General features: G+C 39.3%; 1 protein-coding gene across 2 annotated transcripts in view; it reads left to right on the forward strand.

Annotated features, from left to right (window-relative positions):
* LOC111147097 (integrin subunit beta like 1) overlaps positions 1-22,894 on the forward strand; it is a 205,620-nt gene that overhangs the window by 168,518 nt on the left and 14,208 nt on the right. For both annotated transcript variants that reach the window (XM_022502984.1, XM_022502985.1), the window contains one exon: positions 13,426-13,542. In XM_022502984.1, the coding sequence (XP_022358692.1) occupies positions 13,426-13,542 (117 nt within the window). The remainder of the gene's footprint in view (positions 1-13,425; positions 13,543-22,894) is intronic.

Here is a 22,894-nt window from a genome sequence, read left to right on the forward strand (position 1 = left end):
GCTTCAGTCTGGGTATTTTCTCCTGACCTACTTCCAGTTTACGAATCTTCTCTTTTTCCATGTCTAATCTACCACTGAATATCTTTATTCAGGCTTTCATTTCATTTACTATACTTTTTAATTCAGAATTTCCATTTTTTAATACCTAATTCTCTGGTGATTTTCTCCATTTAATAATATAGTTTCTTGAATATATTAATCATAGTTATTTTAAAGTCCATTACTGACAATTCCAGGTTAGTCACCTCTCTCATTTTTAGAGCTCTTTCTGTTATCTATCCTTTCTTTTTGATCGTTTTGTCCTGCCTCTTGACATACCATTATCTTTAAGCATAAATACAGTTTAATGAAAGTGGTAGAATTTTGTGAGTGATACTATCTTTCTTGTAGATGTATATATATATATATATATATATATATATATATATATATACACATACATACATAGATATATATAAAGAATATATATCTATTCTTTTTTTTTTTTCTGGCAGACGTGCAAAGGCAGATAGATGACCTCAATTCAATTAGGAACTGAAATGACTTTTAAAGTGAAAACCTGGGATATTTATACATTGTTTATCAATGCCCTCTTTCAAAGTCCCTGAATTCCAATTACTGTTTTTCTAGCTAGATGAAAAAGTCAAAAGTTCTATTTTGTTTATTCATCTTTTAAATGTTTCTTTCTTCTTGCCTTAAAAAGCTTCAGATCACATTTAACAAATGCAGGAAGGGGATTATTCACATAGAATGTAGAACTTATTTCCCTATGGTTTCTTTTTCTTTAGGATTTTGGCCACTTAAGTCAGGCAGCCTTGGCAGCCTTTGACTTAATCTTATATATTGAATCTTTGCTAGTGAAAATTATTGCTGAAGCGAGAGACAGAATGGAGATAGGAATTTCAGGTGCAATGAGTTTGTCGAAATGTAATGTCAATATAAAATACCTTTTGAAGAAGTAGCATTACTTAATATAAAAACCATGAGTTATCTGAAATATATTGTTGGAAGAGAAAAAAAAGTAGAATTTCATACTGAGATAGAAACATATTAGCAGTGAAAAATGGAATACTACTTCTGATTATATAAGAATATATAACACTATAATATATGTGGAATCCTTTTACTTTTTATTTATTTTTTATTTTTTATTTATTTTCAGCATAACAGTATTCATTGTTTTTGCACTACACCCAGTGCTCCTTGCAATCCGTGCCCTCTCCAATACCCACCACCTGGTTCCCCCAACCTCCCACCCCCGCCACTTCAAACCCTTCAGATTATTTTTCAGAGTCCATAGTCTCTCATGGTTCACCTCCTTTTCCAATTTCCCCCAACTCCCTTCTCCTCTCTAACTCCCCTTGTCTTCCATGCTATTTGTTATGCTCCACAAATAAGTGAAACCATATGATAATTGACTCTCTCTGCTTGACTTATTTCACTCAGCATAATCTCTTCCAGTCCTGTCCATGTTGCTACAAAAGTTGGGTATTCATCCTTTCTGATGGAGGCATAATACTCCATAGTGTATATGGACCACATCTTCCTTACCCATTCGTCCATTGAAAGGCATCTTGGCCTTTTACTTTTTAAGTTATATGTTTAATTTAAAAAATGTTATGCTACAAACAAATATCATAGTGGTACTTTGGAAATCCAAACTATTAGTAATACTTACGAATAGCTTTCTATTTCAGTATCTTTAAAGGTATTTATTAAGTAGGTATTCCCAATTTTGAAAATTTTTAAGTCAATAGGTTAAGTTATTCTCTAGATTATAGAGCATATGAGTGGTTAATATTAAATTCTGTCTTAGGTCTTTCTGAGTCCAGAACACAAACTCTTAACTCTTATCAGAGATTCCCTTCTTAGGGAGCTTACACCTTGCTATGGCAGTACATTCCATTATGGACTACCTCGATGGGTAGAATGTTATTTATTACAGTATATTAAGCCCTGTTTCCTTGCTACCCTTACCTACTAATCCTGATTATGCTAACTGTGCTGTAAAATACCAAAGTTAAAGTAAGTTTACTATATTTATAAATTTCAAGTTTATTGAATTTCTGACATTTTTGGCTGTGCAGTTCCCAGGCTCTGCATCTGTTTGACACTGTTTTATTGAAAAAATTGGCTGAAATCCTGAATATGATGTTAAAGAATATTTCCCAAAACTGAAAGTAAAATGAGTGGGTAGGTTTATGCATAATTATTGATAAGACTTTGTTTTTTTTAAATTTATCTAAATAGATACATTATGTCTAGAGTTTTACTTACATATTTTTAAATTTTAAAATATTTTTATTTTTAAATAATTTCAAACTTAGAAAACTTAAGAATATTATAAAGAGCTTTTTTACATGAACCGTTTGAGGATAAATTGCTCACGTGGAGTTTTGTCACCCTCAAATTTAAATGTACTTTACATACACATTCTCATATATGTATACACACACACACACACACACACACACACACACACACACAGTATTTTCACTAATGTTTTAGGACTTGCAGAAATCAGCATTATTAAGTACAGAAGCAAAAGATAGTACAAATTGGGGTTCCTGGATGGCTCAGTCAGTTAAACGTCTACCTTCAGCTCAGGTCACGATTCCAGGGTCCTGGGATCCGGCCCCCCATCAGGCTCACTGCTCACAGGGAGTCTGTCTCTCCCTATCTGCCTCTCCCCCAGCTCAGCTCTCTTTAGCTTTCTCTTTCTCAAATAAATAAATAAAATCTTAAAAAAAAATACAAACTAATTATCAGTAGAAAATATTTTTTTGGTTTCTTTTTTCTTTTTTAAAAGTCTAGCTTGTTGTTGGAAAATGTATTATGTATTGTGATATGGATCTCATTGTTCAAATTGTTAAAGAAATTTCCTAATTATCCCTGATGTGGGAAGAAATTTCACACTTATTTCAAATCAGTTTAATTAGCACTCATGAAGTGTGTATTAAGGAAATGATATATTCACTTGTACTTCTGATTTTTGAAAGTAACAAAACCCAAGAATTTAAAAGTGACTATGGCCTGATTCTGTGCTATCTTTCCATTGCTCAAATAAAGTTTATTTTCAGGAGATTTCCCATAAAAACATTTCTCTGATTCTGTCTACCACAGCACTTGTCCTGGTGAATGGCATTCATTGCCTGTGACTGTCTTAAGGCATTTGTCCCATAGGGTCTTTCATGGTGAATTATAGTTATATCTGTTTATTTATGACCTAGAATGGGGTAATTAAAGTTAATACTAAGAATAGGCTTGAATGGGATAGGATTTATGTTTGCAGAATCCCTAAATCTTGTTTCTGAAACAATGTACAGTCCACTGTAAAGTTAATGGGTTCACCAGCTAAGAAGAAGGAGAGTCTTATTTTTTAATTGATATTGGCCTCTTCATGATGGGCCGCATTGATCAATTACTTAAGCTTCACATTTCCTAACCTCAGTCTTTCACTGACTTTTAAACCTTGGACCTGCTGATTGGTTTCTGGGTTACGCTGACAAACGAGTGTGATATTGCTTCCTAAGTTATAGATATTTTGTTAGAAAAAATGAATCTTGAGTAATTGTTATTTTAGAAATGATCTGAAGGTTGAAATAATGAGATCATCTAATTCAGAGGTCTAACAGACCTCCTCTGTGATGCTGTGCTCGATACATTGGAAAATCCCTAGAGAAAAGTGACACCTGGCATACCAATTTCCCATTTTCAATTTTAGACACTCTAGGGCAGACAACAGAAAATTATATTAGTGCTACATTTGCTTAAATGTCTTCTTTCCTCACATAGTCCATGACTGATTACTTTAATCCTTGTGTACTAAGAAAGTACAAACAGAAGAATTGACATTTATCCATGTTTTTAAAAGTTATGAGCAACTCTTCCTTGGCTGGTAATTGTGATGTCAATGTGGCTTGAATTATAAGAAGACTCAGCATCCATTTGAAATGGGAGGTGAAAGGTGCCTCTTCACTTTCAAATGTCTGATGAAGAGGACTTCATTCTCGCACATAAAAATATTTGTACTTAGATGAAATGGTACAGAATATTATAGTTCTCAAGTGTTTAATTTCTTCTCATAGAAATTTCAGGAGAACTTAGGATGCATTTGGCAGGAGTTTTTGTAGTGCAATCAGGTTGCTATGGTAAATCTATTATTTTAGGCAAAAGAGGACTATGTTAGTAAAGTGCTAATCTCTTTTCTGTTTTATGTGAGCCTCTAATTACTATCTAGCTATTGAGCGTGTACTGCAAGTGTGGTTTTTACCATTTTTAAAAGTGAAAGAAAATAAGGTCAAAAAGAGTGTGCCTGCTGTGACCACACTGGCAGGTGCATTTGATAATACAGTGGTCTTCTTAGTTAATTTCATCCTAGAGCAGGAAATACAGGTGTTTGTTTGTTTGTTTGTTTGTCTAGAGAAATGGAATAGGAAAGGAATGGATTTTATGTGAGTGATTGAGATTCAAGCCTCCCAACATGTTTTCTATTATAAAAATATAAATAATATCTATTGTTTATTGGGCACTTACCGTACGCCAGGCTCTGACTTATGTACTTTATATGCATTACAACATTTAACCTTTACAATAACCTTAGTATCAGTTTTATTATTATTCCCATCACACAACCATAATAAATTAAGTTTAACTTGGTCTTCCAAGGAATTACATTTAATAGTGGACATCTCGAGATTAGAATCTAGATTTATTTAATGTCAGAGCCCATGCTTTAATTGTATTGGTGCCCTAAAATGTATTTCCCTGTCTCTTTACCTTACTGACATTTAACAAACACTTTGAGACTCATTCCCAGGTCACCTTTACCAGGAACTTTTTCTAACCCTGCCAGATGTGTGTGCTAGTTTGTTTTACCTTTATTCCCTCCACTACTAAAAGTTTTTTAAAATGTCCTTAATTCTGTATCTTCAGCATCTAACATAATACTTGATCCATAGTTGATATTCAAAATGTGTTTGTTGAGTGAATGAGGGAGTGATCACATTGATACAGATATTCAAGGCTGATCACCCAGTGGCATTTATTCTTGAGCAAGAATATGTAGTTTCTATGTGGTGTGGTTTGAAGGAGGAGAGCATCAGTCTCTACCTAAACACCTCAAGTGGGAGCATATGGGGTGGAACTGATTTGTGTGTGTGGTTGTGTGTTGTATTTTCAGTTATGCTTTCTGGAGATGTTTTCATTCTTTAACAGTTGCTCTTCAGGTGCATACATCTACCATGTGGTATCTGAAAACTCCCAATTTGTGCTCTCTCACAAGCGTATTACTAGTGGTGATGGAGAAGATTCAGTTGGTTGTTAACACCTAATGAAGTATCGGTTTTCCAATTAGTTCATGAAGGGACCCTTCCCTAACTGTCAATCCGTGAGTTTAGGGAGGAGCATCTGTTTTGTTTGTCTTTGTGTCTCCTCCTCTAGCATGCAGTAACTGGTCCCTGATGATTTGAAGCCTGTGCCCTAATGGAGATGACACTTTAGGAAGAGAAGTTTGAAGAGAGTGGTGGAAGGAGAAGGCAAAGTCTAAAGACTGAGAGATTTGTTATGGTTAAGATTGTGTAAGAAGAGGAATCTAAGAAGAAAAGAAATAGCTGGAAGAAAGAAGGAGGGAACAAAGATGGTGTGTGTGTGTTTATGAGAGAGAGAGAGAGAAAGATAGAGAGGTGAGGTTGGTTGAGGGACAAAGGACTAGAGGAGGAATAGGAGGGGAAGAAAGAAGAAAAGGAGGAAGAGATACATAGCCTGAAAACCAATTGTCTAGATTTATATTAGTTTGGAAAATTAGCTTGTACCAAAAATGACTACCTTTTCTTCAGGTAATGCTTACAGATACCTCTCCATTTTCATTAGGAGAGAGTCACCCAAGCATCCCTAACTATTCAAAAGAACAACCAACAATAGTTCTAGAAATGATGGAGGACTGAGTTAATGTTTCCATCCCCTCACTCATTCTGTGACTTTGAGAGACGACCTGTAGATTCCTTTTCATTGTGTGTCCTTGAGAAAGTCACATGATTTCTCACTCCCAGAGTTCATTTTCCTCATCTGTAAATTATAGGGCTGGTTGGACTTGATCATCCTCCATGATTTTCCATCTCTAACAGTCTCCAATTTTATGAAATAATGAAGTGAATATTTCTACCATAACTGTGTTCTGGTAGTTAATAAGGATAAAAACTGGTGAACTTAATCGATAAGGTTGGGTTTTTCTAGTTTTAAATGTTTTATTTAAATTCTAGTTAGTTAACATACAGTGCAATATCAGTTTCAGGTGTACAATATAGTGATTCATTACTTACATATAACACCCAGTGCCCATCACAAGAAGTGTCTTCTTTAATACCCAACACCCATCTAAACCCATCATCCCCACCCGCCTCCCCTTCAGCAACCCTCAGTTGTTCTTTGTAGTTAAGAGTCTAAAGTTTGCCTCCCTCTCTTTTTTTCCCCATGTTCATTTGTTTTGTTTCTTCAATTTCACATATGAATGAAATCATGGTATTTGTCTTTCTCTGACTGATTCATTTTGCTTAGCATAATATACTCTAGCTCTATCCATGTCATTGCAAATGGCAAGATTTCATTCTTGTTGATGCTTAAATAATATTCCATTGTATATATATACACCACATCTTCTTTCTCCATTGAACGGTCCATGGACACTTGGGCTTTTTCCATAGTGTGGCTATTGTTGATAATGCTGCTCTAAACATCAGGTTAATAAATAAAGTTTTAATCTTTCAATTTCTAAAAATATAAATGAGGCAGTCTACCTTTTACAAAGTTATCAAGATGTTCTTTTATTTCATCTTGTAATTTAGTGGTACAGAGTTACTGTATATGTAGAATGACAGTCCTACTTAGTCCTACTTCTTAGTATTAAAATAATGTTATTTTATTTACATGTACCTTGAAGCAACTTGTAGACAAAATTATTGTGAGTGATTCAATTTTGTCCTTGGTCTGTTTTTCTTGTGGTTATTGGCTACTGGTTATTATTGGTTATTCATATATGAGTTCATATGTATAGTCATTTTGTCATTTTTTATTATGTTTTATCTGTGCAAATATTTTTGTCTCAGTTTATTGTTTATGTCAGTCTTGCTTATTTTTTTGTTTTAAATATTGTTTTGTTTTAATTATTGTTTATGGTCAAACTTGTCCTTTTTGTTTGTTTGTTTCTGGTTTATTGTCATGTTTTGAATGGTCTTTCCTACTTGAAGGTTATGAAAACTCCCACCTATATTGTCCAACATTTTATGTTTTAAACTTTTACATTTAAATGTTGAGTACACTGGCAATTTATTTAGTTATAATGAATGAATTAAGGAGAAGACTGATTTTTTTGCAACATAGCCCACTGGTTATACCAGCCTTGTTTCATGAATAGTCCACTATGCCCAGGAAAATATATACCATATTGATTTATGACATTATGAATCATTGTAAAATATTCGCACTTTGACCCAGGTGCAAAAGTAGAATAATGCCAGAATCCCAAGAGCTCCCACTTGCCATGCCTCAATTATCACATATAACCTCCTCTGAAAAGATAACCATTATTCTCACTTTTAGGTGTTCTATGCCTTTCTTTCAAGTTTTCCACCTACATATACATTCCCAAACATTGGAGTGTTTAGACTTACCTGTTTTGAAATATTTCAAAAAAATATACATCATTTTGTGGCTGACTTGTTGCACTCTACATTATGTTCTGAAGATTTAGGCATGATGTGGCAAGGAGCAATGCTCCTTTCACTCTAACACAGTGGTTCACCTAAGAATATAACTGACGTTAATATATTCTGTTAACGATGAACATTTGTGAACATTTGAGCCCCCTTTGAGACTATAAGGAATAGCATTGTTATGATTGTTCTGGAACATTTCCTGGTACAAACAAGTATACTTTTCTCCAGAGAATATGACCAAGAATTGAATTGCTGGTTCATAAATTAAACATATTGACTAGATAATGCTAAGCACTGTTCCAGAATATTCTACCAACTTGCATTTCCACCAGTTGTAAAATATATGGCCTGTGTTTCCAGACCATTTCCAAAACTTAGTCAGTTCTTTAAAGTTGGCTAATCTGATTAGTTGGGGATGGAATGTCATTGTGGTTTTAGTTTTCATTTCCCATATGATTAAGAAAGGAGTATCTTTTCAAATGTCTACAGACCATATGAATTTTCTATTAAAACAAATATTAAAAAATTTTGACCTTTCAGTTTCATAATAACAATAACAATGATAACAATAACATAATAACAGTAGTAAATTTTGCCAATAATGCTCAAAATAATTGTGTGATATTTGGAAATATCATTCTCTAACACTTTTATTTGGAGTTGATGCCTAGTGAAATGAAATAAGTTATATGGGATAGCAGAAATTATAGACTTATATAACTTGTTTAGAATTAAACTCTCATATCTGATCAAGTATTTTGCACAAAAGAAATTCTTCATGTTTGCTGAATTTCATATGAGAACTATTTTGGAGTAAGTGCATTAGGGTTTTAAATTTTAATCTGGTACTTAGGGGAAAAATGTACTTCAAGGCAAACGTGTTTGAAAGATATTTAGCTTTCTTAGGGAGTGTAAGAAAATTTAAATTAAAGATGATATTTAAAGTGAGGTATATTTTATTTGTTAAAATGACTAGTTGTGTTTAGGAATAAACTGCAGCTTGTCATTCTTCACTTAGTTTTTCCTGTATTTTAAGGAAGTGTCAAATTTAAAATGTTTAAGTAAAATCTTTTTCAATCAGAACTTCTTGATATCTACCTTAGTCAATATCTTGATATCTATCTTAGTTCATTACTTTTTGCTTATGTCAAAGCCTTAGAATGCAATTCATAGGTATTTCAGTCCCTTATAAAATGATATCATTGGACTGACTTTTTGTGTGTGCTTAAAGATTATCTGCTTTCTAAAAATTTAATAAGAATGGAGAGACTCAGTGTAAAGTTCATGTAAGTTTTGGTTGGATGATATTGATGATGTTGACTGAATTCATTTGTTAGATAGTTATTTCTGTCCTTTCCATCTGTCTCTGGATTATCTTTTCAAAAATTACCTGGCTTGCTTTTATTTCTTTGAGCATACCTTTCTTTAGATTTTCCTCTCAATTTGTTAAATAAAATAGCACTTATTAGTGCTAGACATGCAAACTTCCATTATCCTACATTCTTACTTATATGAATATTGATAGTCATTTGAGAAGACAGATTTATAGCTCACAACGCTAAAGCAGTCATTGAAATAATAATATCATTTAGCAAATAAAGAAAAGAGAATGGACTCGATTTCTTATTAAAAAAAAAAAAAGGCAATAAATCTGTATGTCAGGGTTTCCTACTCCACCAACAGAGACAACAGGACACATATCTCACTGTCAGCCTTGACCACAGAGTTCAGTATTTGTGGTCAGATCCAAGCATGTACTTATGCAGTATAAAGCTTGCATTCAGTAATCTACCAGTGGTGTGAACAAATTACTGTGGGATCAGAGAGGAAGCACACATGTTCCAGGTAACTGAATTGGGATGACAAGGAAGGTTTCATAGACGTGAGGAGATCTGAGCTGGCTGTTGAATAGTGGGTCCGCTTGTGCAGAAAAAGTGGTAGAGCTCACAGCAGAGAGAAGAAGTGGAGCAAAAAGCAAAGTCTCTGAACATGAGTGCACTGTGAACATCGAATATCTGCTTTGACAGGTGAGTTGGAGCAGGTGTGGAGAGCTCTGCTGAGGAATTTGATCTCTGCCTTGAAGGTCTATGCGGGACTATCACATGAAAGGCAATTACATAATCACAGACATGTTTTAAGAAAGTGGATCTCTGGGAGAGGCGTGGGGGCTCACTGGGTGAGGGGCATTATTAAGGAGGGCACGTGATGTAATGATCACTGGGTGTTATGTAAGACTGATGAATCACCGAACTCTACACCTGAAACTAATAATACACTGTATGTTAATTAATCAAATTTAAATTAAAAAAGTGGATCTCATGAAATTTCAAATTGGAAGGAGAAGAATAGCTCATTAAAAGAAGGAAGGAATCCACTATGTTATCAGGTGTTTTTAAGATGTGGCGACAGATCAAATGATGGTGACTTTCTCCCGATAACAAGACATAGGAAGAGAAGTATGGTTGTAAATTAAGATGATGAGCTTGCTGTGGGACAGATTTCATCGATGTAACTGTGGGAAACACCGATGAAGGCTTTCTGGTAATTGGGAAGGCATATGTATTCTGGAAGAAACATCCTATGTGTCAGGGGAATGTTATTATTAAACCATTTACATGTGATTATTGTTTAGTGCATCTGTTCAATAAATACTGATTCAAACATCCTGAGGACACATGAGAAGGCAGTTGACTCTGCTGTATTTGTGAAGGCGTGTGAGTAGGAGGACGCAAGAATCATGGATTTGGTGAAATAGACTTTGGATCTTGAAAGATGAGTAGAAATTTACCTGGCAAGTATGTGTCTTGGTAGTGACTAGACCAAAGTGGTCACCTAAGATAGCAGAATAACGCAATTTAAAATGTGGATGACATGAACAATTTACTCTTCTTTAGCTTTCTATCTGTAATACATTAGCCTGTCTTGACTTATGATTTTTTTGTCTTTGCATATGAAGCAACTACAACCTATAAACTGTATCAGAGCTATATCTGTAAAGTAACTCAGCTAATAGTTGGCTTAATGTAGCTTTTTAAAACTCTGACAGATACATGACCAATAAATAAATAAATAAATAAAACACCCAGAATTTCAAAGTGGTTAATTATACTCTGATATTTGAAAAATATACATGAATTAAAATCTATTAGGGGAAAAAAATGGACCTAAGATCCAACATGAACACTTTGCAATCTAACTTTATAGAAGAAATATAAGACAAACTATGCATAATGAAAACAATGAAATGTAGATATTTGAACACATATGCCACTGTTTACTTATTTGTTTGTTTGTGTATTTATTTTTTTTTTGAGAGAGAGCTTGAGGGTAAGCAGTGGGCAGGGGCAGAAGGAGAAGGAGAGGGAATCGCAAGCAAGCTCCACAATCAGCTCGGAGCCTGACATGGGACTTGATCTCTCAACCCTGAGATCATGACCTAAGCTGAAACCTAAAGTCTTAACCGATTACACCACCCAGGTGCCCCCATGTGCCAGTAATCAGGTCATCCTTCCCAAAGAGGCACAGAAACCAATAATACTTATATCCAAAAAACTTCTTGAATGCCTTCAAATGTTAATAAAATTGTCACCAAAAACACATACATCCTCAAACTTAAAAATCTATCTTGACTTGATAACTAGGACTGCATGCCCTCTCAGGAACAACATGGTTGATGTTTCCCATATCTGCACATGAAGGACTCGTTAGCCACACATGGTCGTACTGCTGATGGTTGTATGGTTAGTCTCTGTGTCTCCACAGTCTGGGTTTTTGTTGTCATTCATACACACACACACACACACACACACACCATGATGAGGACGAGTAAGTTTGTGGGCACCAGAAGGTCCTTGGGGCTCAGAAGAATGGGTCCCATCACCAGCCCTGCTGATGTCTACTTCGCCGGCCTTAGATCATTCAGCCTCAGCTTGGTTGCGTTTCCTCATCTGTTAAATAAACTGTGGGGAGTCATGGATCCTCCTGACATTTTACAAAAGTGTAAACGTGTGCTGCTATATTTTTCCAAGGAGAGATCTGAGGTCTACCAGCTAGAGTTCTTGTCTGTGGAAACAGAGACCACCTGCATCAACGGGGACGGAGGAGGATTTTATGTGAAGGGTTCAGGCGCAGAGTGCAAGTGTGAACACCCAGTTCAGGCAGCGCCCCAGGGAAGCCAGGCCCTGCCAACAACTCGTCCTGCCGCCGTTGCTTCGTGCCGAGCTCCTCCGCTCCTGGACACTCACTGCTGTGCTGTTGCTGGGGTGCTCCTGCCACAGACCCTGTGTCTTTGCTTTCACCCTCGAGAAGCAAAGCCCTGGCCAACAGTGTCTGCTGTGTCCCTCTTCTGTCCACCAGGACATGGGAAGAGGGAGTGTCACCGGGGAAAGAGAGGGACTCTGCCTCCCCCTGAACTTGGGCCTGTCTCCAAGGGCGGAGAGAGGCTGGCCGAGGAGCAGCCAAAACCACACTGTCCATTGCGATGTCTCTCACCAGATCCTCAAAGGGACCGTGACCCCACCACTTCTGCCGGAAAAGATTATGAATCACTGCATTAGATTATCTTAATTACAGCTCTGAAATTATATGATTCTAAATACTAATTTTCCTTTCTTCCACCATCTACCAACTTGGAATTTCTTTAACAAGATACAAATGCAGCACAGAATGACTAACAACATTGCAGGGTCAGCCCCAAAGCGTCTTATGATCATTTCAGTGGGTGTGTCATTACGACGGTTGGGCTAATGACAGAGAGTAACAGATGTCTCAGGGTAGTCACCCAGATGAATGTCTGCCAAGCCGGCGCCAGCTCCGCAGGCAGAAGGAATTTTCTTTCTCATAGCCTCGTGGTGCTGCGTTGGGTATATTAAGATGCAGGCTGGCCTTATGGTTAACTGCACAAACTTTAAGGTTAATGAGGATGGATGTAAATTTTGAATCTATTCCTTATGAGCTGGTTCACCATGGAGAGGAACTTGGCCTCCGTGTGTGTCTGTTTCCTGTTTAGTAAAATGGTAGTGATAGCGCTCGTCAGTGAGTGGAATCATGAAAACAAAATGATGGAATGGGAAGAAGTATAGTGTTTGACACGTAGTTACAGCCCAAGAAGTAATGCTGACAGCCATAACGACCATAGTTAAGGAATTCCCAAACTGTGAACCCAACTCGTTCCAAAAAAGGCTTATACTTTAAAATTTTGAGTCAAGAGCAATAAGGGTATTTAGGTCGTGCACTTTGGTAAGCATTCCATGATAAAATGAGTTCTATAAATTATAAAACTGGCGTCCATAAATAGCCATAAAACATTGCCTTGAAATGTACCTGTGAGCATTTTTTTTCCTTATGTGGCCAGTAGACCCAAAATAAAAATATATAAGAACATTTTTTCAAATGACATTATACTAAAATATGTTTAAACATATACCATGTGGTATCATCAAGTGAAGTTAAATAGGAAATACCCAGAGGGATTCCTAACTGTATTAGTCTTCAAAAATGAATGAAAGGAGTGTCACTTCACCCCCCCCCCCCCCCCCCCCCCCCCCCCCCCGCTGGGCTCCGTGGCTCTTGTTCTTGGGCGTCCGTTTACCAGAGGCAGGGAAGAAAATTTATTCGCCGAACGGTTGAACAGGCTTCACCGTGTGCGTGTGTGCCTGGAAAGCGGGGCTGATTCTGGGACGCTTCTAAGCCCTGTGCTCTCCCTGTTTTGCAGGTAAATGCGAGTGCGGCAAGTGCACCTGCTACCCTCCGGGGGACCGCAGGGTGTATGGGAAAACGTGCGAGTGTGACGACCGCCGCTGTGAAAGCCTGGACGGCGTCGTCTGTGGGGGTGAGCCTCCTCATGCTCTCTGCCTCCTGCTGCCCACCTGCGGCCAGGGTGGCCTGCCTTTCTGCCTGCCTTCCTCTCTCTCCCTCTCTCTCTCTCCCTCCTTCCCTTCCTTCCCTTCTTTCCTTCTTCCTTCCATCCTTTCTTCCAACTCCAGGGCACCTGGGTGGCTCAGTTGGGCCTCTGACTCTTGGTTTCAGCTCATGATCTCAGGGTCCTGAGATGAGTCCTTGCTGCGCTTTGCACTTGGGGACTCTGCTTGGGATTCTCTCTCTCTCTCTTTCTCTGCCCTTCCCCCTGCTCATACACTCTCTCTCCCTCTCTCAAATAAATAAATAAGTAAAATTTTTTTAAAAAAATAAAAAGGAAACTCTGTTAAAAAGAAGGTAAACTTAAAGCAATATACAATTAGACCTAAAAGCATTATATAATGAGGTTTGCATGATCTGTATCTTCTTGGACGCTTGATTTCGGGCTCTGGGAAAATATACTGTATGCCGGCTACAGAAGGTCACTGAAATTACACTAGGTCCTGTGAAGATGGTGACAGGTTTTGCTACAGCGGATCAGCTGAACATGTTTATTATTCTGTTAATAAAAACTGGTGGGGGAAGGAGGTAGTACCTACCAAAGTGAAAAAAAAAAAAAAGACAGTATGATTACACTCAAAGTTTACTTAAAAAATCACACACACACACAAAACTCCATTTCCATGATGGCTCAGAGACCCAACAGGAGTTGAAGGACCGTAAAAATAAATAAATAAATAAATAAATAAAAACAAAAAAACTGCAGGGAGAGATTGAGACAGAAAGTGGTCAGGCAGCACAGAGTCCCGAGGCTGAATGTGACAGTGTGTACCGAGTTCCGTCCAGTCAAGGGGGTTGGCAGCCATCACTGTCCTGTGTCAGTCTTTTGAGTCTTCCTTTGGCTGCGGTGATGTGTGCAGACCGCAGCTCTGTGCAGCTCTTCGGTGCTGTCCGGTGAACTGGGTGCCTTACTTAGTAAAATACTCGGTCTCTCTTCAGATAATGATCATAATGTAATTGGGGGCTGTTATTGGGAAAAAATCAAAAGGCACCTCCAACTTAGGAAGGCGGGGACACCATCTGTCTCACACCCATGCATGTCTCTCTGTGCTCTCTCATTCCAACTATAAAACACTGGCCATTTGAGCAAACATACTTTTTTCTTTCCTTTCTCTGGAAGCCTAAGAAAAAGACTCCCCCCTCCCCTTTTTAGAAAATAGGTCTTGTGCCGGCTGCCTGTCTCCCACAGCCTGAGAGACTGCTCCCGCTTTCTTCAGGTCACAGATGAACAGGAAATGAAGTTGGAGGCGTTTATGTCTCCAAACTAAAAACCGCAGACCGAGGATTTGAGCTGTCCTTCCGTTCACAGATCTTTCTCAGTACCATGGTTTTCCCCAGGGTGACATCAAGCTGTTTTGACTTTTTGTCAATATTCTTTTTGCCTTGGATTCTTTTCTTCGGTGGTATTTAGCGGAAATATCTGAGTAGTTAATAGTCTCTCTCTCTCTCTCTCTCTCTCTCTTTTTTGTTTATGTTCCTTTATGATTATGTTTACCAACTCATTTAATTCTTACAGTGATACTCAAAACCCACCTGGCATGTAGAACAAACCACAGACCTGTCTTTGCTCTTATAAGCATCACCATGGCCCTCACAGGGAGTGTCTACCTCCCATGGGTCTCCTTGCCCATCTGCCTTGGTAACTTGGTTGAAAGGGCTGGTATTCTAGAAACCTGTTACATCTACAAACCCATTAAATTAGATAAACTCTTCCCCCAGTGAATCTCTCTCTCTTTCTACAACGTGGGGGAGGAACTCAACCGTGACAACATATCTGTATAGGTCCGTGCTAGATGAGATCAAACATTTACTAGGTAAGCAAGAGACTATCTCACAAAGTAATCATTTTTTTTTTAAGATTAATTCTTGACTCTGCTTGTCTACACTCTGTATTTTGTCCATCTACTCAGAATTATTACCCTAGGGGGAACTGATATCCACTAGTGAAGCTAATAAAAGACCAATGTATAAAGCAGAAAACCAGTTATTTGATATACAGTGAAAAATACAAATGTCCCAGAAACGAGAACGCTTTGTAGAAAGAAACTCTGTGGGAAATAAGATTCTGAGATAAGGATTTGAATGGACGTAATTTATTGGGAAGGTGAAGGAGATGTTGGTAGGAGAATGGGACCGTGGAGGCCTCAGTTATGTTTGTGTTAGCAACCCTATTACCGCTATGGGCAACTGGACCTGGATCCGAGGACAGGAGATGAAACTCTGGGAGCCCGGGGACAGCACACAATTCTTATTTATCCATCAGTCATTGGCTGAGGATGGCTTCTAGGAGGCATTAGCTCCCCTGCCATACCCAGCATGCCTCAAAGGTACTCACGTGATCTCAGAGCAGGCTTCTCTGGCTGGGCAAGACCTTGGGTAGAGAACTCCAGGTGGCACTAGGTGTAAGTCCCCAAAACAGTAAGGACAGTATTGGTCGGCACAATGTCATCTGCCAAAGGATTACAACTCTCATGCCCACTGATCCGAGTATCTTCTCTGGATGGTGCAGCAGACACACCAGCACAGTCTTACTCTTTAATACGGTCTAGATTTTACCAACCGTCCAGTCCAGCCTTTCCTTGGACAGGATGTAACACAGCAGACGACACGAGATCTGTAGACAGGCAGACAGGTCTATGCTGTGGTCTTGCTTATAATTTGGGGAATCCTTACTCATACAGTGAGAAATTAATTCTTAGGGGGTTGATCTTACTGGATAGAGATGGTATCATGGAACTTAATCATCAGAGGACAAAGGCGTTTTCAAGTTTGGGGAGAATGTTGCTCCCGCTCCTGTGTGCTCCTTGGAGGCCCAGCCCTGCCAGCAGCAGACAGTTGGCAGCTGGATTTGCACAGCGTCTCTGATCACTGGAATCGGATGCATTCCCTCAGTTCTTTTTCTTAAATCTTAGCAACCGGCTCTAAATAAACACCTATGCATTTACTTTCCTATTCTAAATTTTATTAAAAAGTTTTATTGACCAAAGATCTCTGAATACTTTTCAAGTATGTAAAGGGGGAAAGTCTTGGAAATTTTTCTTAAAAAAAACCTTATGGTCTGCATAATTCCATTTTAATAGTTGAATAATGTCCTTGAGACATTTGGGATTAGGATGATACTGGTATCTTAAGATTGTCTATAGGTAACCATGGTTTGTTTCTCTAACCCCCTTCTGCTTCATCCAAGCTCCCTGAGCCGACCAGCCCAGGCGACAGGGCAGACCATTACATTCTGCCCCCTGTTCCTCACTAGGGCCGAGGCATGCGTCATTACAGATTCTAGTCAGTATTTTTTTGCTTTTCTTGTCATTTATTTGTGAATCTTTATTCCTGATGGTCATTCCTATTGCTTGGGGAAGGATCGTTCCAGGAGGGAGAGGGAGAGATGTGCCCCGTCAGCGGCTTACGCATGTTTATCCTCGGTAACATACAGCTCGGAAAGCTGCATAGAACTTGGAGTCCACACATGCACTCTGATACGATTCCTCGACAAGACACTCTCTTTTCTTCTTCCTCATGGTGATTATGGTTTATGACGTTGCTGTGAACACCAAATTAGCAAATCATTATTCCTAAGAGAAATATAGGACCATGTTCCTGCCTCTAGTCAGAGGATTTTCATTAACTGATCAATACATGCCCTCGTATTATGTATGTTTCTGTCTAGAGTCACCTTGTGTCATGTTAACGTGGAACTCACGGCCAGCGGCCCTGTAACCCACACCAGAATGGAGATCACGTAGCAGATGATTTCTCTGTAAGGGACAAGACGGCCTTTTTGCTCTTAGGTACGCGAGGTGGCACTTTGGCATTCTACTTAGGGGCCGTCTCAAACACCAAAATCATCAGCAAAAAGCACAAAAGTGTGGCAAGCAAGGACTAAACATACCGCAGAAAGGACACTTGATTACAATGCGAGAACTGAATCAAGAGACCGGGGGGATCTTCTTTAACCTTAGCCGGGAACGTGACCCATTCAGCCTGCATGCCCCAAAGACCTGGAAAACTTAAATGAATATTGATTTCAGGGAATACAAATACATTTAAGTGAGTAAGCAAATTCTCAAATATGGGATTAGCAAATAATGAGAATCAGATGTAATTCATGTTCTCACTGGGAACATTCCCTCCCACCATAGTTTTGCACTTGGGCTCAGAGTGTGATTTCTTTGGGCCAGCTAATAAAGGTCCTGTGATTTTAATTTGTGTCTTTTCCGAGAACTACTTCAAGGGAGGAATTACTCAAGCCTTGGATCTTATAACCTTGAATTTCATCTATATCTCAGCTGTTCTCTGGAAAGAAAATGTAAGAGACATGCCATTAATTAACATGTTTGAATCTATAGTAACTTTAAGATTAAGGCATACAGCATACTAAGCCAAATGATGAGATCACAAATTCCTCCATGAACCTTTATGTAAATGTGCTTTAATACTTAGAAATACAAATGACAATACAGTAGAGTAGTTAAGACTACAGATGGGAGCCCCCCGCAACCCTGGCTCGGCCACTTACTAATAGTATTTGAGATAGTTTCCATAACCTCCATTTCTCACCTATAAAATGATAGTCATAATATACCTCTCTAATAGGCTGTTGTAAGAGTAGATGAGTTAATGCATCTGAAGTACCCAGCATATAAGTATCGTGCACATACGACGTACATATGTGTGACACACACATATCTATCTACACATGTAGATATTATCACTGGTATGTATACATACAAAGAGACCGACAGACATGACAAAGGCAGAATTTTGTGCTGTGGACTACTGTAAACTCTATGGGATGTGTTAACAGGGTTCCATGTTTGCTTATTAATTCCTTCTGTAACAACAGTTTATTCAAAGCTGTGACTTTCTGGTGTTCAGGTTTAGATGGAATGAGGTTTTCCCGTTTACTTTTTTTTTTTTAAGATTTTATTTATTTATTTGACACAGAGAGAGAGAGCTCACAAGTAGGCAGAGAGGCAGACAGAGAGAGGGGGAGGCAGGCTCCCCACTGAGCAGAGAGCCCGACGCGGGGCTCAATCCCAGGACCCTGAGATCATGACCTGAGCCGAAGGCAGAGGCTTTAACCCACTGAGCCACCCAGGCACCCCTCCTGTTCACTCTTTGCATAAAGCAGGCTTTCTCCTTACACTTGACAGTGAGCTACTGAAACCAAGTGGCCTCTGTACGTCTCAGAAGCGTTTTCAGTGGTTCTTACTCAGCAGTGCACCTTCTCTGGGGGATCTTCTCGAAGATTTTCCCCAAGCGTGGGAGAGCACAGTGAAGAAGACACACCAGCCAGGGGGGTTTCCCCAAGCCATGGTATGCATTGCCAACGTTTCTGTATTTCTGTGTATCTACAATTATCTATAATCATAAGAAAAACCCCTCTTCTTACTTAGTAACACCTTATCATAGCACATAATAATAATTAAATCAGCAAATACTCATTGCATATTTATTCCATGTAAAGCCCTGCTGGGGCCCTCAGTATTTTTCATCTCCTTGATGCCATTCTCTCTGACCTGTGTTCTTACAGTGTTCCTTTTGGTTCAATGTTAAACCCGTGGAAGCTGCTCTACCTTCCAGTCATTCCACATAACTGACTCCCCCTGAGGTTACTGATAAACCCTCCTTGCCCAAATCCTGGGTGATTTTCAGTACTCATTCCAAATGACCAGAATAAAACACAGGCGTTGTTATTACTCTGAAACCCCCAGGAACTGGTCTCCCCTCCGGGCCTCAGAAACGCCAGTCCCACCTGTTTCTTCTCCCACTTCTCTTCTAACCACTTCGTTTCTTTTCCTTGTTCCTCTTCCTAAGCCCACCCGTAAACCTTCGTATTTCCCTTGAAATGGCTTCTGGATGTCTTTCTGCTGTTTGCTGTCCTTGTGCCGTCCCAGCCTCTCCCACATTCATCTTCAGTTCAGTCTCTCAAGATGGTTTCTTAGCTCCGTTCTCCTTAGTTCCAGACTCTTTTTTTTTTTCAAATTCGAATTAAATATTTTCATTGGGAAATTCTTCCAGCTTCTGTTTGGTTGAATCTGAAGTTATCATTTATTTCTTCATTGATTCAGCAACTGTTTATTGAGCCTCTACTCTTTGCTGGCACTGGAGATTCGGCGGAAAATCTGCTGGAGCTTACAGTCAAGGTGGAAGGGCAGATGTTGACAAAGGAATGACATTGAGCCAGATGTGCTGAAAGCAGAGCCACTCGTTCAGTGGAAACATACGGAATCAGGGGATTTAACCCAGACTCTAATTCTCCATATCTGGGTAACACTATATGGTGCATAGTATGCACTTTGCACATATTAATCAGCTGAACATGATGTCCACCATACTTGGTGGTAACAGGATGGGTAGAGCTCTGCTGTGTGCAGTGGTGGGTGTGACACAGCAGTCACAGAGAACAGTGTGTACAAGGCATCTGTGGGAAGGCCAGAGTGACATATTGTAAGAACATTTGAGAACCAGAATCCCTGGACGGTTGGAGATTGGAAAGCAAACAGGAGAAGGGTGTGACATGTTTTAAAAACCATGTTGGTGACTTGAGGTTTTACTCAGAGGATGATCGGAAGCCACAGAAGGGGTTTACACAAGGCAGTAATATGATCCCTATGTTGAAAATGCACCTCTGGCTGTGGGGTGAAGTAGGCATTGGAGGAGTGTGCTGGTGAGGTTGGTGGGGGAATGTGGATGTTAGGAGAGCAGTCCTGGTGAGAGGTGAAGGTTGTTCAGCTAGGTAGAGGACAGGACAGATGGAAAACTTGGATGTGTTGGTGATGGGATTACCAACAATACGGACAACAGGCTAACAAAACCCTTACCTTACTATAAGAGACTCTGACCCTCTGTTAATCTCCTAGCTCTGGTTCCCTGGGAACAGATGAAGACAGTATACGCCAATGTTACCGGACAACATTGCTCCTGGTAATAGTGATCTGTGGTTGATAAATTTCAACTAGATTGGGAGGGAGTATGGCTGAACTATAAATGTGTGATGGAGATGCCGTGCCCTGGTGGGGTTTCCGGGAACTCTGCTTAGGGAATCATTAGGAGAGATTTGGGCTCCTTTAGGGCCTAAGTCTTCCTATAGGTTAGGGAAGCCTCAACATCTGTGCCATATGGATCCCATCTCCGGGCATCTGGGCTGTGTTATCAGAAGAGAAGGTAATTCCCATACCACTGTACTGAGCTGTCATCCTCATGAACGGCTGCAAGGACTTGCGCGGGGAGAAAAGCCTGGTGCCGTCCTCCTGCCAGGATGTGGTTCCAGCCTCTTTTCCCTCCAGGGAGACTAGGGCCAAATGTCAGCCAAAAGGCTTAGCGGAGTCCTCACTGCCCCAGGAGTATGAGCAGCGTTTGCAGAAATTCATGATGAAGGAATGAGCGAAGGACGGGGTAGAATCAAGGATGAGTCCCAAGTAAGTTTCTGATTTGAGTATTTGGATGGAGGAGACAGTGCTTTGTGGTGCCAGTTGTCTCCATATTTTTTAAAAATGATTTCTTCATAGAAGGCCATGGAGATGGAGAAATTTAGATGTGCTATGATTTTGTCCCTTTTACCCAGCATTGTATTCCCTACCTTCACTTCTCCTTGAATACCTCACCATTTTTCCATCCTTCTATTCGTCCTCCAAATTACCTCCTTTAGTCAGCCTTTCTGAAATTCTTTTATACTTCCTCCATACTGCAATACCTTCATCATACTATCTCCCCATTTCACTGTGTTCTTATATGTCTCTCTTCTTCAGATCTATACCCTTCTCGTGGGCGCAGTAAGAGCCTCCCCTTCCCCCATTATTGTATCCTCAAACTTAGGTTAAGGATTGATCTCAAGAAGTTTTTTTTTTTTTTCTCTGAATAAATTGAAAATTAACAAGGCCACAAATAAGGGGAGAAAGAGACAGAGGAAAAAAAGAGAGAGACAGAGATCCTAGTTTGGAATCAGAGAATTCTTCAGGTGGGAATGAGCATTTGACCTGAATCTTGAACAGCTAATATTTAGCTGTGGGGAGCTTGGGTGTGCAGATCATTTTGGGTCTGGGAGGGCTAAGCAAAGGCACAGAGATGAAAAAATATTTGCTATGTTGAAGGAATGCATTTGTTTCATTTTCTTACATCAGAGCTCTTTCTCAGCTGCTCTTGAATCCATCCTTGGGACTTTTTTTTACACTATTCATTTATCATTTATAATGTACATTATTTCACTTCACCTATTTTATTTTGCTCATCTTTAGATGTTTGGGCATTATAAAATATTCTACATTTTTTATTTTTTTAACATTAAACAACTAAAAATTAATGAAAAATACAAAGGACAAAATAAAAATTTCTCATAAATCTATCATTCAAAAATAATGTCTGGTGATATTTTGTTGTATTCTTTCCTATATTTTTTGAGGGATAGAACTTTTTAAAAAAATCTTGGCTTATGAATCTTCTGTGGGTATTTTGATATTTTTTCTAGAGGAAGTTCACATTCTATGGTGTGTGTGGGTGTGGGTACACTCTGCTGTATTCCTTCAGAAAAGATTTAAGTGATTAGAAGTCATTTTTTTTATAAGCTGAGTGAGCAGAGCCATACAGCAAGATGAATGAGAAGCTCCTGTTCGGACAGACCAGGGTTTGGATCCTGGCTCCATTTCCTACTAGCTGTAGTAACTTACACAGGTTCTTTGGTCTCTGCCTTGATACACCCATGTGTGTGGAAAGGATATAACACCCACCAGTTTTCTTTATGGTGAGAAGGAGACATAAGGAATGAAACGTGCCTGCGACTGCCAGCCAAGTAGGCATCCGTGCGTGTAACGGGAACCAAAAGATTGAAATGTCCGTCTTCGGAAGAGGACAAAACAATGCATCTGTCTTGGATATCTTAAAGCATTAGCTGTGGGGTGGTAAGAATAAAAGTTGGCGTCGTATGAATCATCAGTTCTGTGTCTAGGAGGAGTGGGAGCTCTTTGTAGAAAGCATTTAGTGCCCCCCTCACGTGGCAGCCAGGGGTTAACAATCTTACTAGTATGAGTGAGTGAAACTCATATCCTCCACCTGGCATGGCTTTGGAGGCAAGCAAGACTGAGAGTCACTCACGTAGGTCATTTTCCCTGTTCACCACCAGACACGGAACCATAGTTTGCGTGGTCTTTCACCTGGAGAGATGAGCCAGCATGTGGCCAGAGAGCCGTACAGGGCTTGCCTGAGTATTTCAGCAAACAAGGACTGAGTGAAAGCAAACGCATCCATAAGCCTACCAAATGAGCAGGCAC

Source organism: Enhydra lutris, unplaced genomic scaffold (assembly GCF_002288905.1).
Source record: "Enhydra lutris kenyoni isolate GAN:26980312 unplaced genomic scaffold, ASM228890v2 scaffoldscaffold15, whole genome shotgun sequence".
Taxonomy (NCBI): Eukaryota; Metazoa; Chordata; class Mammalia; order Carnivora; family Mustelidae; genus Enhydra; species Enhydra lutris.